The 19,355-nt window shown below is 40.8% G+C and overlaps 1 protein-coding gene across 1 annotated transcript; it reads right to left on the bottom strand.

The window, feature by feature from the left end:
* Positions 1-275: 275 nt before the first annotated feature.
* LIPN (lipase family member N) lies at positions 276-18,050 on the bottom strand. Its single transcript, XM_075533574.1, has 9 exons — positions 17,946-18,050; positions 17,151-17,268; positions 14,398-14,596; positions 12,806-12,915; positions 9,891-10,027; positions 7,737-7,883; positions 4,592-4,663; positions 3,194-3,265; positions 276-509 (listed from the first exon to the last, which is right to left on the bottom strand). Exons 1-9 carry the CDS (start codon positions 18,048-18,050, stop codon positions 276-278), a joined length of 1,194 nt encoding a protein of 397 aa, XP_075389689.1.
* Between the last annotated feature and the right edge of the window lie 1,305 nt (positions 18,051-19,355).

Here is a 19,355-nt window from a genome sequence, read left to right as displayed (position 1 = left end):
GTCTTTAAACTATTCCTCAAATTTTATATTTATCAAAGAAAGCGGACTTATTTTGGATAAAAAACATGATTTCTCCTCATGGGTGGGGATTAGGTTCTGTGATTTCTGATCTGGACATTTCTTAGATAAAAAGGAGCACGCTTTTATAGTTCCTACTTCACATGCCACGATAATGGCCCCAATGTGCAGGGCAAGGAGAATGGAGGGCCACATCACTGCCAATTATTATTGTTCATAAAGTCTCTTCTCATAACTGAAAAGCATATATATTGCATTCAGGAATATTCCTTCATTAAGGCTATGATTTTACTGTACACCCGTTGACTGGCGTCAAGGCCCCAAATAAAATCGCAGTGGTTCCAATCTGGCAACAGCTTGAAGTAAATGAGGTTTCTGATTTGAGGGAGAATCCTGGACACATCCTTGGGTGTTACCAGCACATCTTGCCCACCGGCCCAAATAGCGGTCGGTACTTTCATGGCAGTTAAATCGTACAGCGGGGGACGGCTCTATGGAAGAGGAAAGAAAAGGCATACGTGAGCGGAAACACAACCACAGCAACAACCACAGTGAAACAAATAGAGAGGTTGCACAATGACCATCCTACTGACTGTGCCTCTCTTAGTCATTGTGGGAGATTGGAAGAAAAAATTGCAATAGTCCTTATCTCAAGAATCAAAATAGGAACAATGGGATGAATTAAAAGAAAAAACTACTGTTGGTGGGTAAACAGGGAGGAGCAACCTCCCATCAAGAAAAAAAACAAACCACCTAACAATACTTATCTAGGACCCAAGGGAAGAATGTGTTTGCTACTGTGTTCCTAACTGGACACTTTAGACCAAGGAGTTATCCAGCCCTGGATGACCGAGGCCATGTGATACAAAACGAATGGGACTGTGGACCTGATTCTTTTGCGATTCCCATCATCTGCCATAGGCCACAGGAGATGGTGGTAATGTGGAAACCCCTCTAAGTTAACTGGACTTTACCTGAAGCTCATCTATGGACCTTGGTCTTAAGGCTAAAACTCCTCAGTGTTTTAGAATCAGGTGACTGCAATCCCAAGATTATAGAACTGGTGATTATTGGACTCACACTTTTGCCTTGAGGGTACCCAGTGATTGGTGGCTGGAGATTATCATATACTTATTCTTTTAGCGCTCTCCTTGCTTTAATTAGGACATTTATTAATCTAGTAGGTATGGTTCTGGCATTGAGAATGAGTTTTGTTTATCATCAACCCCCATTGTTCATGTAAATAGTATCGAGTCACTTAAGAGTTTAATTTGAACAAGTCAAAAATTCGTGTATTGAGGACCATAGCCAGTCTGTAATATCTTTTCCTCACAGTGTTTTAAATTCTACACCATTGGTTAAATTAACAACATCATCAACAGAACTATCATATGCTCCAGGAGGGTGATTCCTGATGCTCTAACATAAAATAATAAGGATGTCTCTAAAGTGAACCAGGCATGTATCTAAATGGTAGAAATATGAGTGGATTTTGGTCTCACACATAATTTTAGCCCCAATATGACAACAATCAGCTCTTATTACATGGCCCTGATTGATGCTTGCCCTCATGAGATCGCCAAAGATATGAGTGCTCTGGTAAATTGTGGTGAAGAAACCAGATGGTGCCTGGTTCTTAGAAAGAATAACATCTAGGGTCTTAAAGGCTTGTCATTGAATAAGCAGGTATCTGAGTGAGGTGTCAGTTGGGTGGGCCCACATGGAAGAAATACATCAGACTGTGTGATATAAGGGTTGTGAATGATAGAATCCAAATTCAATGGACGGAATGGTATCAGAGTTCAGGTTTTCAGAAGGCTGTGGAAGACCATGGGAGCCCGAGATCCATTTGCAGGGCCCACACATGGATCAAGTCTTTAGTGAACGCTCTCTGACCACAGAGCAGGGATGTGAACAGCCTTGGTACCATGCACATTCGAGTATTTTGTTCTTGTTCAGAATTTATGTTTTTCTGTCCATGAAATCCGTGATGGGAAAAGCAATGGAGACGATGATTGCATTGATGGTTTCTTGAAGGGTCTGGTGGGGAAGGTCGGGGGAAGTCGGGCGCTGATGCGGATGGCTATAAGAGGGACGTCTATATTCTACAGTTGATTGTGGAGATCATTGTACAGTTCTTATTGATATGATATGTGAAATATAGCCCAATAAAATTGTTCAAATTTTTTAAAAGTACAGATCTAAATATGTCTACAAATTTTGGTGCATAAAGTTATAAGGGAAAAATACACTAAGGCTCAACTCTTTAAATGCTTTTGATTTCACGCAGAATTCAGATTTTCTCTGTTAGTATCAAGAACCTATTACAAGGATCTACATAAAACCTCCTCCCTTGGGGATGGACAACAGAAAAGTGGGTGAAGGGAGATGTCTGGCAGTGTAATGTATGATAATATAATAATTTATAAATTATCAAGAGTTCATAAGGGAGGGGGGAGCAGGGAAGGAGGGGAAAAAGAAAAATGAGGAGCTGATTCCAGGAGCCCAAGCGGAAAGTTAGTGTTTTGAGAATGATGAGGGCAACAAATGTATAAGTTTGCTTTACACGATTAATGTATGTATGGATTGTGATAAGAATTGTATGAGCCCCAATAAAATGATTAAAAATAAAAAAATAAATGAAAAGAGAAAAAAAAGAGTTATAATCTCAGAACCCCTAAAAATGAAGTGAATATAACTTTATTCTGTGCCAAGATTCTTATAAAACAATTTTTTTGTGTAGAGATTAAATTTGTGTAGAGATTAAAATTGTGTCAAAATTTGGGTAGAGATTAAAATTATGTTAAAATCCTCATTAACCTACGTTATCTTTTGAAAAGGATGTAAGCTCCAAAGCAAGCTAAAAACTTAAGTAAAAACAACATAATACTAAGAATATGGGAAGAAATACACCAAAATATTAATATACTTAGTTTGTCTCTAGCTAGTGGAATTATAGAGGATTTAATATCCTTTATATGTGCTTCTTTTGCTTCTGAATTTTTTGCAATGATTATGGATTAAAAGAGGGGAAAAGTAACAACTGAATAAAATTTAATTTAATTTTGAGAAATCCATGCCAGTAACACAAATCCCAAAGTAGGACTGTAGTTCCAAATGACTTCTTATAATAATGCTTCAAAACTACTATTCTTGGGCCATCTGGGCAGCTCACCTGGTTATAGTGATGCATGTTTTCATCTTCACTTCCCCAGTCATAAGCTCTGAATTCATCAGCTCGGTACATCTGAGTTGATAATTTTAAAAAAGAGAATAATCTGGTTACAAATCATAAACGTTAACAACAAAATTAATCTTCTGATTCACTATTGGCATTTGAACATGAGGTTCAACAGAGAAAGAGAAATAATGGTCTGTCTTGTTGGAAGTGAAAGCTGGGGGAAGCCAAGACATTTTCCAAACCAAAAAAATCCACTGCCATTGAGCTAATTCTGACTCCTTGGAACCCTGTAGGACAGCATTAAAACCCAAAACAATTTAAATGCACTGCCATCGAGTCAATGCAGCCTCAGAGCAACCACGTCGGACAGAAGAGAACTGCCCTTCCGGCTTTCCGGAACTGTTACTTTGTATGGGAGTAGAAAGTCCTGCCTTTCTCCTAAGGAGCTGCTGGTGGTTTCCGACTGCTGACCCTGATGTAATAGAATTGGTCTATAGGGTTTCTGAGACTGCAATTGAAAACACAAAAGAAAACAGCGGGCATCAATCTGGACTCACAGCAACCCTCTAGGGCAGAGTAGAACTGTTCCTGTGGGTTTTGAAGACCGTCAGTCTTTCCTGGAGCTGAAGGTCTCTCTTACTCCCAGGAGTGGTTCCAAAGGGCAGGGCTTGTGATGAACTCACCAGGTCACGTCTCACTACACTGCCAGAGCTCCTAGGGATGGTAATTGAGAGGAGTACAATTCCAAGTATTTCTCACTTTGTGGAAGCCTCAATTCTCCCCGGGCTTCCTCGGTTGCCCTCCTGTGTTAGCTTAGGATTTATTTTACAAGCTTGAGTTTATGTCACCTGTTTAGTTTCAATTCAACTCTGCATTTGAATTGTGGCATTCGAGAAGAATATTGAAGAACAAATAAATCTGGCTGGGAAGAAGTACAGCCAAAATGTATCTGAGAAGAGGATGGTGAGACACTATCTCATGCATTTTGGGCATGTTACCAGGAAAGATCAGTCTCAGGTAAGCTGAGGGCCAGTGAAAAAGAAGAAGGTCCACAATGAGATGGGTGGACACAGTGGCTGAAACAAAGGGCTCCAACATAGAAACAACTGTGCAGATGGCGAAAGGCCAGGCAGGGTCTTATTCTGGCGTCTGAGCCGGATGGGTGCCGTGGTTCTCTGCTGCATGAGTCCGATGATTTGGAGTTGACCCGCTGGCCCCTAACAACACACTTGCTCTAAAACCCAATGATTATTAGAACGAAAAGATGGTGACCAACAGAAAGACCAAAGCAGTGTCCAGTTTTCCTAGAGTCATCCTGCAAAAGGGCAAGTACTTTTTTGGGTATCTAATGAAAACTATGATTGGCATGATTTTCCACAACAAAGGCTCTACCTGTTTTATATGTAGCAGATTCTGTACTGACGATCCAGTGGGAGTATGTGATATATACACATCCAGTCGACTCTGATGAAAAAAACAAAAACAAAATATGTTAGGGAGAATGAGTCCTCAGCCAACATATATGATGCCTTTCAGGATCAGAGAACAAGGATACCAGGAATGAGACAATGAATTCTGAATTTTTGGAAATGACCGAGAAATGTGCCTTCATGTCAGATACTTGGATGCCTGTAAAACATGCCTTGCCAGACCTGTGGGAAGTTTTGATAACTTTGAAGTAGAGGCAACAACACTGAAAATCATGGAGAAACACAAGTAGGAAAGAAGCTGTGTGCATGTGCACATTTGTATACATGCCCACCCATGGCCGCAGACAAGTAGGTCAGTCTAATAGAACAGAAGAGCTAGATGTCAGGTCTACTCTGTCATTTAGAAGCTCTGTGATATTGAGAAATTTATTTAATATCTGAATTCCTATCATATTCGTCTGTTAAGTAAAGCATACTAAAATACTCAACATCATGTTACTCACTTGTCAGTCTCCTGTGAGGATAAAATAAAATATCTGGTAATAAAAACTAATGTCTAATAACTTCCAAATATACTGCACTTCAATTTTGGTAAACATTTTACAGAATTAAGATGTTAGAGACTCTAACATGCCCAATGCTGTGCAGGTGATTTAGACTCATAATGACCCAATAGGCTAGAGTAGAACTACCCCTTTGGTTCTTTTCTGGAGCAGAAATCTTTATCTGTTTTCTGAAAAGGGGCTGGTGGAGTCAAACTGCTGACCTTGCAGCTAGCAGCCAGCTTGTAACCCACCATCCCATGAGGGTTCCTAGAGACTTGTTAGAGTGATCACAATTCTAGAGTTCAACATACTGACTCTTCAAGGGACAGCATTAAAAATCATTGCTTAGGAGTAACAAGATTTTGAATAACAGGTATTCTTGGCTTTTAGTCTAATGCAAAAATAGGGTGGCCCTAAAAGTCAACAAACAGACCTTGAACTATTTATAGGCTTTTATTTTTTGGCATTTTTGTTGTTGTCGTTGTTTTGTTTTCATTTGTTGCTTTCTTTTGCCCTGCATTTTTGTGTGTATGCATATTATTATCTCTGCAGGCCTATCTAGATAAGATAGGCTGGATAAACAATCTGGAGGAGAAAACAATGGGACCAATGGTTATGGAGGGACATGGGAGAGGGGGAGGTGGGGGAAAAGAAATGGTGTTAACCAACCCAAGGACAAAGGAACAACAAATGATCCAAAATCAGTGGTAAGGAGGGTGTAAGAGGCCTGATAGGGATTTATCAAGGGCAATGTAAACGTGAGGAATTCTTGGAACCCAAATGCAGGCTGAGTGTGATAGTGGGACAAGAGGAAAGTAAAAGAAAATAAAGGAATGAACTAGGAGGCAAAGGGCATTTATAGAGGTCTAAATACAGGCATGTACATATGTAAATATATTTATATAGGATGATTAGAAAATAGATCTATGTGTATATATTTATAGGTTTAGTATTAAGACAGCAGATGGACATTGGGCCTCCACTCAAGTACTCCCTCAATGCAAGAACACTTGTTCTATTAAACTGGCATTCCATGATGCTCACCTTCCTGACAAGATCGCTGAAGACAAATGTATGCATAAGAAAGTGTCGTGAAGAAGGCTGATGGTGCCTGGCTATCGAGAGATATAGCATCTGGGGTCTTAAAGACTCAAAGGTAAACAAGGGGCCACCTAGCTCAGAAGCAACAAAGCCCACATGGAAGAAGCGCACTAGACTGTGTGATCACGAGGTATTGAAGGGATCAGATATCAGGCATCAAACAACAAAAAAATCATATCATTGTGAAGGAGGGGGAGTGCAAATTGGGGACCCAAAGCCCATCTGTAACCCATCTGTAGGCAACCCCCTTACAGAAGGGTCACAGGGAGTTGACAAGCCAGTCAGGGTGCAGTGTAGCAAGAAAGAAACATAGTATTTTCCTCTAGTTCTTAAATGCTCCCTCCTCCCTGCCCCCACTATTATTATCCCAATTCTACCTTACAAATCTGGCTAGACCAGAGGATGTTTACTAGTACAGATAGGAACTGGAAACAAAGGGAATCCAGGACAGATGATCCCTTCAGGATCGTTGGTCAGATGGTGATACCTGGACGGTGGAGGTAAGGTGGGATAGAAAGGGGATCCAATTACAAGGATCTACATATAACCTCCTCCCTGGGGGACAGACAACAGAAAAGTTGCTGAAGGGAGATATTGGGCAGTGTAAGATATAATAAAATAATAAAATTTATGAATTATCAAGGGTTCATGAGGAAGGGGGAGTGGGGTGGGGTGGGGGAAAATGAGGAGCTGATACCAAGGGTTCAAGTACATAGCAAATGTTTTTGAGAATGATGAGAGCAACAAATGTACAAATGTGCTTGACACACAATGGATGGATGTATGGATTGTGATAAGAATTGTATGAGTCCCCAATAAAATGATTTAAAAATGATAATTTAACAAAAAAAATAGAAATGGGTCAAGCTGGTGGAGAACTGTGCTCTTTGGTACTAGTTTCTAAGAGTATAAAATTTTTTAAAAGTGGACAGCCTTATCTGTCTCTTGAGAACAGCTGGTGGGTTTGAACTCCCAATCTCAATCCAATGACTAACTCACTGGTGCACCAGGACTCTATAGTCAACCACAGTGGTCTGCAAATTCAATCTCTTTTTCTTTTCCTCCCTCTTCTTTTCTTCTTTGTCTTCATGCTTTCTCTTCTTCTCTTCCTCCTTCTTTTAAAGTTCTAATGAATAGGAAACACAGCTGATGGAACAGGACTGGTGCATCTTCACAAAAATGTCATTCCTCCTCCTTCCCGTGTCTTCTAAGTAGCAAGTTTGATATGAAGTTAAAATTACCCACAAGGGAAAACACTCCTGAAATGATCCAATGCCTATGCATGCTTCTCTACTTTCCTAATGCACTCTATTAATAGTGTCCTCACACTCATGGTCCACTTAACACATGATTTAAATACAGAGAATCGCCGATAAAGGGTATACAAACTAGATGCATCTAAATGAATACAAGGAAAGCTAGGATGTTTTAATTATAAAAATATCTTGTTGTTATACGTACCATGTTCATATTTTTCTGGTTGGATCCAGCCCATAAAGACAAGAATTCACTACATATTACCCAGAGTATTTTATCACTGCAGATTTTTATAAAAGATTGTTTCTTTGATTTATCTTCTAAAAGTAGACCTTTAGTGCCAAACAGAGACTGTAAAACAAAGCAAAATAATACATATATTTATTTTTTCCAAAGAACTGTCTCCAGACTTCTTGACTGTATCCTTCACGTGAGACACACTTGCTACTTTGGTCAATGAGACCAAGTTATTCAGAAAACTTGACTATGGCTTTATCTGTAACCATGGAAGATCATCAATATTATTCACAGGAGACTAGAAAAAGGACCTTAACCCCAAATCACTTTCTCCTGGTAAAGCTCCCTGGTATTCTATCCAGTTAGAGATTACCAGCATTTGTTATCTATCGTTTATCAAAGAAGGTGAAATAATTTCTCCTACAGTCAGATATTACTTTGAACAAGAAAGGAAATATGATTTTCTCCTGCCCACCAACACATTGGTTGTACATTAATGTCCCCCAATAGATTGATCTCCTGCCATAAAGCAGAGAATGGTGCACCGGACAGAAAAAATTGATGATTTGTTGAAAGAACATGAGAAAGTAAGCTTGGATAGAAATATCTGGTGGAGGCCCTGGGGTTTCAGGGGCCACAGACATTTTGAAAATTTGGGAAAGGAGAATAGAAAGAAGAATTAAAGTGACAGGCTATTCAAGAGTTGGAAATACACAAGAACCAGAGATGCTCTTTGCTTTAGACCCGACCTATCCACATAGAAATCTACGTGCTTAAAGATAAGGGTGTCTTCCTCTGAATTTAACATATTAACTTGCTCAACTCTTCACAAATGCAGAACACATTAAGAATGAAAAAATGAACTGATGTCAATACATGTTGAATAGAGCTATTAACCACATAATTATTTGACTAAGCATCAAGGCAGACTTTGCATCCTACAATTGAAATCAACAAAGAGTGAAGAAAATCAAAGATACAGAGGAAAAAACTAGCCCAGAGGACTAATGAACCACGACAAACCCGCCTCCACAGTCTGGAGACCAGCAGAACTAGATGGCATCCAGCTACATCCTCTAACTGCTCTGATTGGGATGGCAAGGGAAAGTCCTGGATGGGGCAGGAGAAAAATGTGGACCACTACTCAGAATCATCAAAAGACCAGGATAACGGATCTGAAAGAAACTGGTGGAACTTTGACCTTTAAACATCCTTCAAGCCCTGGACCAAAACTCAACCCTGTGGCGCGATTTTCAGATCTTTAAGGTTGAACGGTCACTCCAAAGAGGCACACCATCCTTGGAATGTGCAAGCATATGACACCAAAAGAGCAGCCTGTGCCTAGGGACAAAGCTACATGGCAGGAAGGGACAGGAACGTAAGGCAAATGGAAGTGGTAAGCACAGGAAGGCACTGGGAAGAATGCAGTCACGGCACAAATAAAACGTATCTGCGAATTGTTGAATAGGAAACACATTTCCTCTGTAAACTTTTACCCAAAGCGCATTTTTTAAAAAGGGACTGGGTTTGGAAACTTTGTAACTGGCTTAGTAAATTAGTACAAGCTTCTATAGGTAAGCGGTGTATCTGCCGGATCCATCTAACAGTAAAATCAAGGGCATAAATGGTCATGCGTAATTCCAAGTGTCCATGTAGGCATTGTGAATCCACGGACTGGCCCAAATGCATGTTGCAAGAAAACTTGTGAATCGACCTCATATTGAAATAGATTACAGCTAATCGAAAAGTTCATAAGACATGGATGAATAAATTAAATTTATAATAAACTAAATGAATGAATAAATAATAAATCAAATAAATGAAAAATAAATCCCATGATATTTTAATTCGATTTTCTATATGCCTTTTGGATATCATATATTCAGTGCTGCTTTTGACTGAATATATTGAATGTAGTTGGCAGCTGTCAGCCGTAAGAAAAGAACACACACACACACATAACAACAACAACATCCACAGTCTGATTTCTATAGATTCCATCTAAATTTCCTATTTTTACTCCCTAAGACTTTCAAATAGCATATATACAAATATAGAATAGTAAAGATCTGTGACCAACAATAAATCCTCTGATAAAGTTTGGCAAAAAAGGAAGCTTACCTTGAATGCAGGATCTGGAAGTAGGAAAAAACTGGTAAAAAATCCTATGGGATACTTCAATGAGACTACAGGACCCAAGGCAAAATTAATTTTGATTCTTTGTTCCAGTTCAGGCATGGTGGAAAAGGCTATAAACCCTGAGAGAACCAGAGACAATCATGTCAGGTTAAAGATGCTTAGGCCACACTAACAGAAGAAGAATTTGGCTTTAGTATTTCTTTCTCTCCTTCTCCTGCAATGGTCTTGGGCTGGGTTGGGACACTTCGGAGCTACTCGGTGACGATGCCTTCAGAAATCTCTATTCCTATGTTCCCCTTGATTTTCTTGATGGAGCAACTAACCCTGGTGGAGGAAGTGGAGTAGCTGGTCGGGGAAAGACAAAACAGATGCTTCTAAAGCAGCTGCCACTGTGTGAACTGTGGACAATTTTGCTGCCTTGCAATCTAAGATGCCAGAATGAGTCCCAGGGCTTCTAAACACAAATGGTCTGCTCATGAGAAGAAAGACAATCATTCCTTTCTGAAGTTTCACCCAATTATTCATCCCAGTTCCTTTTTCACTCTCTCAGCTGTTTACCCAGCTTTCCAAGGTGGGAGCCTTGCCCAAGGACCGCTTGTCTCCTTTCACTGTGCTGTTACAGATTGCATTGCAACCACTGATAGCCTGGGATGAGGCTGAGGATGAGGCTTAAGCTGAGGATGAAGATGAAGATAGTGAGAGGGATAAGCACAATATAAGGAACAGTGTGGGGAGTTTCTGTGTAATTTGCTTCCCCATGCAACCTCATTCAGGTGTGTGTGTGTGTGTGTGTGTGTGTGTGTGCCACAGAAAGTCCTTGCTGAAATTCTTGTTGAGATATTGAAAAGATCTTGGCCAGAAAAAAAAATTAAAAAGAGCTGAAATACTTGATTGAGCTACTGTACAAAGATGCTAAGCTGGTTGTAGAGTGATGCTGCCCCCTAGAGGACATTTGGAAATGTGTGCAGATGAGTTTTTGGGGTGATCACATTGTCTGGAGTCCTCCATTGGTATATGCTAGGCTGGGGACACGGTTGCTAAATGTCCTATAGCTACCCAAAATACCAATGGCGTTTCCTAAATGAAGTGCAGAGCAGGGATGACAAAATTTTCTTTGCAGATCAGAAATAAGAGCCTATCTAAGTCCCTGTCATTTTTCCAGATCCAACCCAAGTCTGTCCTCCTCCATATAGTTTCTCCACATGTGCCAAGCACCCCTTTATTGAAGTCAGACTGTCCAGGTTTGGATCTGTGTTCTGCCTCATAGAAGATAAGGGAGCTTGTGCAACTCAATTTCTCTACACTTCTGTTTCCTTTTCTATAAACTGCGAAAATAATAATAGGAATGTTCTGAAGATTAGAGGGGAATATCGTTTCTGACGATAGTCTAAGAAATACAGTAAAGGACTCAGTAAGTGGGACTATTATAGTATAATTGCTTGACTATTACTAACATTTTGGGGTTTCCCATTCATCATTTGATTTATGCTTTTTGATATTTGCTGTTGTTTCCAATATATTAAGCTGCGAGAAGATAAACATAAAGCATCAATCAGGATCTGCTTGCTGTTAATAATGATGGTGATAACATGAATATCGTAAAACTATTGTCTCCTGCAGTTTTAATTTATTTTTTTAATGCAGGTTGAAATATTGCCTTCTACATGGCTCAGTTTCTTAAAATGGAAAACTTTTGTGAATGATTATTAGCACATTCAAATTTTCATTAGTACAAATTCCTTTAGGTTTTTAGTTGGAGGAAGATTGTTGATTCCTGTCCAAAAGATCTAGACAGTCTTTGCAAAAGTAGTGTTGCCTAGATCAGGGTCCTGAACTCTAAAAGAAATGCTGTACTCTACATTGTACGCACATACAATATCCATGATGTCCATCTTAAATCACTCAACCCACCGTAGCCTCCATGCCATGGGCCACCTATGTTCCGAGCATGTCTCAACAAGCACTGGACACAGGCCGAGCAGATAGTCACAAGGATGACTGTGACAACATGATAATCGCCTGATAGGAGGGTCAGCCCTCAGAAAGGGCAGCTTGCCTGCCTCAAAGGACTTCTGTATCTTTGGCTGAGAAGTAAATAGGGGCACTAATGACAAGGACAGACATCTCTCTGGAAGCCCTCCACTGCTGTTCTCCCAAACTCTGGTTCTCAAACTTTTCTGGGAACAAAATCGCCTGGACACATGACACAAAACATGCCATTCCATAAAGGGCCACGTGATTACTCTGGATTCTATTTAGAATTCAGAAATTTGGTTCATCAAAGTATGGAGCCTTGGTAGTGCTGTGGGATGCTTTAGGTTGCTAACCATAAGATTGGCAGTTCGAATCCATCAACCACTCTGAGGGACAAGAGTGAGGCTGTATGCTCCTGGAAAAAAATTCTAAAAATTTAAAAAATTATTAGAATAAACTTTTGTGTTCCAACCCACCAACATACCCAATTCTTTACAAAATATTACAAGAAGCGCCACCCTTTTTAGTAACAAACACTACAAGTGATTTGTATGGAAAGTGTGACTGAAGCATATTTACCACTTTTTAGGGATATTTCAAAGCATTTGGCTTTGCTTTTTAAGCTCTTAGGGGATCTAGAAAGGTACTTTTTTGGAACTATTTCTCTGGATTTTGGTCCTTACCATTCATGAGAAGTCGCATCATCATGAAAAATGTGGCATTGTAGCCGGAGACAGGGAAAGGTTTCCCCTATGTATTCACGGCCCCTTGGCACCCAGGTAGGGAGATCGCTCTACCTCGGGTATTAGAGCATCTACTCCACCAAAGACAGAGCAGTCGAGACACTGCAAATAGCACTAGCACTGCTTTAATCAATGGGCAACTCTTGCCGACTCCAATAGTGTTTGCCCTCGTAAACATACCTATGGTGGTGCCAAGTGAATGTCCAATGAAATACAACTTCTCCTGACCAGTTTTATTTACAATGAAGTCTATTATTCCTGGGAGATCATATTTGGCCATTTCATCAAAACTGCAAAAAAACAAAAACAAAAACAGGGGCTTATGAATACAACTATGCTTAAAATTCAGAGCACGTGCATTCTCCTTGACATTCAAAAACCTGGGCTCTATACTTAGTCCATGCGTGTTTAATGAGTTATTCAATTACATGGGCCTGAGCAGCCCTGAGTGGCCCTCTAAGAGAGACCTGGAAATCTACTCCCATGAAAATCCCGCCTAGAAAACTCTCTGAGGTAATTCTACTCTGTCATGTCGGGCTCCTATGAGTTGAAATTGGTTCAACCCAGTAACATATTTCAGCTCACATCCCTCAGTGGCACAAACACTAAGGAACACACTTTATGCTGTAATTGATGGGCTTTCCACGAGTTCGGAATGATTTGATGGCAGCCTAGGCACTCTGACGGTGGTGTCTGGTAAGCACCGGTTTGCTAACCACAAGTACCATGGTTCAAATACATCAGCCTCTATGCTGGTGTAAGATGAGGCTCTCTGCTTCCATAAAGATATACAGCCTTAGAAATGCTTTATAAGGTCACAATGTGATGGAATTTATTCAAGGGCAATTGTTTTTTATTTGTTGTTGTTGGTTTAACACTGTTTGACTTACCCACAGAATGTCAACAACCGGGACTTTTAATATCCAGCTTTGAAAATGGAGCAGCTTGTAAACCAGTTCTCCTATTTGCTGGCTGAGGAGTGTTCATAGAGTTCTTTCTCATGCAGTCCACCTAGCAGATTATTTGCTCAACCTACAAGCTGAACAATGTGGTTAAATGACCCAAGCCTGACATACACCTTTCCTGACTGTAAGTCACCTAGCAGCTCCTTGTCATGTGCAAAGGACTGCCTCTTGTTTGTGTTCTACATGGTAAGGTAAATAGTCTGCAATGGGAATGGAATGCGAAGGCTCACCACAGTTTGTTATGATCTATACCATTATATTATGAGTCAGATAGGTGACCAGAACTCATTCCATTTTTCTAATGATGTTTTTCTCTCTGGATTCAACCACGGTTTCTCTGCTTAAATACAGTGTTGACACAATATGTTCACAAAGTTGAATGTCTCCTCAGGAGAGAGAACTTGTCAAGGCATCCCTAGAATGAATATAAATTTTGTGAATAAAAAGACTATGCCCTGTGTATTATGGAATGTTCAGTGCCCAGAATAGTGAATATAGTAGATATAAAATAAATATGGATTGAATGAAAGCATGTTTTGGGCATAAACCATTCCTGGAGCTGTTTCTTCAGACAAGCTCTCGGCTAGACAGGACTGGGTGCTAAAGTCATCTTGTTAAAATGGCCAAATTTGCCTGTGGGAGAGTCAGAGGAAATCACAGTTTCTTATTCTTTCTTTCCTTAGAGATGTTAACAGAAACCATAAAGAGCACGCATATTGATCACACATTTTGATGAATTAGCATTAATACTATTTGTAAATGAATTGCCTTAAATGTTCCTCATGACATGTCTTAGAAATAATTTACCTAAATTCCCAGAATTTCTCTTCAGTCACTGAGAGTGTTTTGTGCCTTCTTGACCAAGTGTTCCCACGACTATTGCCCATCCATACGTCATAACCCGCATCTGCGAGGAGGAATCCAAGACTGCCATTGGCAAAATTCTCCAGCCATGCCGCGTTGTCTGTAAACAGGGCATGTTGCATGTACACGACTGGCCGAGGACCTGGAAGAGACGTGGGAGATGCAGAGAGAGTAATTTATGCAAATATAGCATAAGGAACAAAATGGAACCACACATGCCAAACCCACACACAAGGGATAAAAGGAAAACCAAAGAATAGGATCCACTCCTTTTCCTTGTCATCAGTGGTGCATATTATAATCTCTGCTCTGTACCCTGCTTGCTGGTTGGTGTTTGGTGCCACCAAGTCGATTTCAACTCATAGCAACCCTGTGTCCAACAGAATAACACGCTGCCCACTTGGGCACGGTCCTCACAATGGCTTTTATGTTTGAGTCCATTGCTGCAGCCACTGGGTCAACCATCTTGTTGAAAGGCTTCTTCTTTTTCAATGCCCTTTTCCTCGCCAAGCATGCTGTCCTTCTCCACAGAGCAGTCACGACTGACAACGTGTCCACAGTATAGAGGATGAAGTCTTGCCATCCTCCCTTCTAAGGAGAATTCTAGCGGTTCTTATTAAAGGTATTTGTTTGCTCTTCCAGAGTTCACAGTGATTCCAGTATTCTTCGCTACCACCACAGTTCAAAGGCATCCATTCGTCTTGGGTCTTCCTTATTCGCTGTCGGTAGAGTGATCTTGGGAAAGTTACTTACCTCCCTTAAGCTTCAGTTTCCATATCTGTAAATCGAGGCTTCTCAAAATAATAGCTACGTGTAGTTATTATAAGGAATTAATGAGATAAAGCAGATAGGCCATCCTGCAAAGCAGCAGATACAAAGTGAATACTCAAGAAACATAAGCTATATGATTTCATTTATATCTTATCTAGGGAGAAAAAGGAAGTGAGTGTTGATGGACATTAACTAGTTCCCTATGAAGTTTATCCATATTCCCCGGGAAGAGAATAGTCAGGAAGATGTACAGAATCAGGGTTGAAGGTTAGGGCATTATGATCTCAGGTTCTGAGTTAGGTTTCCTGGGTTTAAATTCTGGTTCCGTCCCTGGTCTGTGTCTTAAGGTCAGGCTACGTAATCTGTGGAACTTTAGTTTCTTCTTTGTAACTTGGTGACTTTAAATAGAACCTGCTCGGGACTGCTGAGAAGGTTCATTGTTTTATTTAATTTATTTAAAGCATTTCCATCTACTTATTTCCACCACTTGTCTGCCAGTTTGTCTGATAGCACAATCAAGAAGTAAAGCATTGCATTCATAGTCAGAAAAGACATTTCATGATCAACCTTGAAGTACAGTGCTGTCTGGGAGGGGATAATGCTTATGCATGTACAAGGAGAGCCAATGAATAAAACTAGCGTCCCTGTACAAGGATACCAGGCTCAGTAAAGTAGAGGGGCAGAGAGAAAGAGGAAGGCCCTCAGCCCGATGGACTGACACAGTGGCTGCTACAATGGGCTCATGCCTGGAAACAATCGTGAGGCTGATGCAGGATGAAGGGGTGTTTTGTTGTGTTGTGCTTGGAGGGCTGCTGTTGTCCAAATGGGCTTGATGCCATCTAACAACAATAGCAATATTACCAGATTTAGCATAAAACTACAAAAAGAAAAGAAAACAGCACCCCTTGCTCCCCTCCACCACCATCTCCGACCCCACCTAAACGTAGGCACTAACTCGTCAGTGCAAGAATGTCCTGCTATGTGACTCATAGTGTTTATTGTTTATGTGAACTTCAGATTGAACTGGCATTCCTTATGCTGTCTGGTCACCTTCTCCACACCTCACTCCTTTTTCTTCCTCCTGAAACGTCTAAGTAACAAAGAACTATCTGATGGGGAGGGGAGTTCTGGAACACTGGATCACTGTGAACTGTGGGCAGAGCAAACAAATACCTTTAAAAAGGGCAGCTAGAATGGGAAGCGTGGAAGAGGTTCGGGGTGCAGGTCCGTGATATGCTTGTGGGTGTAGCTTGCCATGGACTGGAGCTGACTCCACCTCAGGGTTCTCGGTCAAGTACTTGTCACCATTGAGTCTTTGCAGATATTTTGCATACTATTTCTCTCTTCTGAACCTTTTTGCTATTGCTTGTCACTTTTAAGAACTGTAGTACCCTACTGATGCATCGCTGGCTCTTTTACATTCTAGAATTCAGGTCTTCTTTAATTTCTTGTTCTTCCATTACGTAAAACATTTGCTCTTGAGAACAATGCAGATGTGACTAGTAAAGCTATCTTTCTTGGCCAAAGTTGTTTCACTCTCTTTGTTATCCCAAGGGAGTGGGGTGCTGTTGATTACAGTGGGAGGAGGGGGTTCTCTTGGATAACCCAACAAATGCACTTCCAGCAACAGGAAATCCTCTCTCTGGAATAACACAATGTTCCCTATGAGAAACCAGCAATTCATAATGAGCTCACAGAATGTAGGCTGAGCAAGCCTGACAGTAGCCAGCAAGATCTGGCTTGTCCTTTGTATTTTTAGGTTCATGCTTGTCATGGGTGAATTCAAAGGGAGGGAATGACTGCGCTTTCCTGTTAACCATTTAAAGCCCAATGCAATCTTTCGAATCCACCACTCCTCTGAATACAGCCAACAGTGAGTTTTGACCGTACCCAGTCCTCTTTCTCAGGAGAGGTGTATATTGTACCTGTGCTCCTAGTCTCTCTTCGCCCATGGGGAATTCTGTTCACGCTGAGGATGTACCCATCTTCAGTGATGACGTCATATTCCTCACTGGGGTAGCCATGGTAAGTGATGAGCTCACTCTGTCCAATAAAAATATAGGCTTTAGTGGGATATCTTTTGTAAAGGATATCAAAAGAAGAGAGAACATAGCATTGGTGTGCACTTATGGGGATGGATTGTTTGAAATCTGTAGCCCCACCCAAGCAACTGTGAAATTAATTTAGTACATATATTTTGGTGTACAAATTAAGTTGATCATTAGAAAATATCAACTGGTGCAAAATATATGTTAGTGGGTGGTGAAGAATTTCAGTATTGGCCCACTATTCTGACAATGGCAGATTCTCAACTAATTCATTTTTTGGGACCATTCTTAATTTAAAGGTAACAAAACCAGAGACCATCAAGAGGTACTCATATATAATTTCTAAATGGTTTAATATTCTTCAAATATATATACATTCACAACCTGGGATGATCTATACAAACACAGTTCTACTTTTTGTTATTAGGAAGTCCTATTTATGCTACCAAGAGAGCCGATCTACTTAGCTGGACTCTTGTTGTCGGTGGTGGTGCCTTTGGGTTAGTCCCAGCTATTAGTGATCCTGTGTACAACAAAAGCAATGCCTGATAGAGATGCTCTATTTTACCTGCTTTTCTATGAGAGTTTTTGTGGTACAACAAAAGCTGTCGATATTCTCACACCAATTAATCCTGCTTCATCTATTGTTCTTTGGAATTTTCCATGACTTACAATATTCATCCACACCTCAGGATTCACTTTGTTTTCCCAGTGAAAGGGTCTGCCAGCGTTTAAAGTCCCTGCGATCAAACAGGCTGTTGCCAAAAGCAGCCACATCCTGGGAATGGCTGAAATAAAACAAGCAATATTCACAAATCATTTTTTTCAATGTAAATTGATTAATGACATGTAAGCAGTGCCCTAATAACACTTGAGTAATATCCCGAGAAAGCTGGGAAAGTGAGTGAGTGAACTTGGAGAACTATTACAGGCAGTCCCTGGCCAACTCATGCTTGTCCTTTAATGTAATGCACCCTTCCCTTCACCTGAAACAATGGAACCAACCCCAACCCAAATGACCAACACCAAACCCACTAGTTCAAGTCTGATTCTGATTCACAGGGGCCTTCTAAGACTGAGCAGAACTGCCCCATAGGGTTGCCAAGGTTGTAACTCTGTACGGAAGCATACTGCCACATCTTTCCTCTGGAGAGCAGCGCCCACCTACCTTCTGGTTAGCAGCTGGGCTATGTAACTACCATGCCACCAGGGCTCCCATGAACCAATCCCTCCTTGTAACACATTCGCCATCATCTCCTGTTCACTTACTGCAAACAAGGCTTCAATCACTGAGAAGGCTAGCAGGCCTCTCCTGCACTAAATTACTGCTGGGGAGTTCATTCCAACTCAGAATGCCCGATAGGACTGAGTGGAATTGCCCTTGTGGCTTTCTGAGACTGTAGCTCTTCACAGGAGTAGAAACCCTCATTTTACTCCTGTGCAGCAGCTGGTTAGTAGCCCAATGCTTGAGCCATGATGTCCCCAGGACTAACTTGCTTTCAGTAAAGTAATGCTGAAGAAGAACCCCGTGTCCATTTGATGTACCCACAAATTGGATGTAAAGACATCCTTAGGAACAAATTTTGTTTGGAACCGGGAGACTGCCTGTGATAGATCTCTCAGGAATGATCTTGGCTTGGTATGTCTTTTAAAATAAAATAAATCTAGCCAGGGGACTTAAAATTTTATTTTTAGTCAAACATTTTCAATGGTTTTAAGATGCGGCTTACTGGTGAGTTGCCCAAACAAGCGTAGTCTGGGAGTTCACTCAGACTCATAGCTTCCCTTTATGGAGCTTTCACAGCCACGGGCTTGGAGCAGATAGCCCTCTCTTTCTCCCACCTCACAAAACCTAAAACTTCAGAGGAGAAATTTCCATATCAAAGCAAAATGCAAAGATGGAACCCTTTCCCAGCTTCAAACCAAACACTGACATCGAGCTGATTCCACCTCATAGCAACCCTGTTGGACAGAGTAGAAATGTCCGACGGGTTCCTGAGGCTGAAAAATCTTTCTGGGAGTCAAAGGCCTTGTCTTTTTCCCACAGAGCCGCTGGGGGTGGTCAACTGCTGACCTTTCAGG

Source organism: Tenrec ecaudatus, chromosome 16 (assembly GCF_050624435.1).
Source record: "Tenrec ecaudatus isolate mTenEca1 chromosome 16, mTenEca1.hap1, whole genome shotgun sequence".
Lineage (NCBI taxonomy): Eukaryota > Metazoa > Chordata > Mammalia > Afrosoricida > Tenrecidae > Tenrec > Tenrec ecaudatus.
This window is presented reverse-complemented; position numbering and strand designations above follow the sequence as displayed.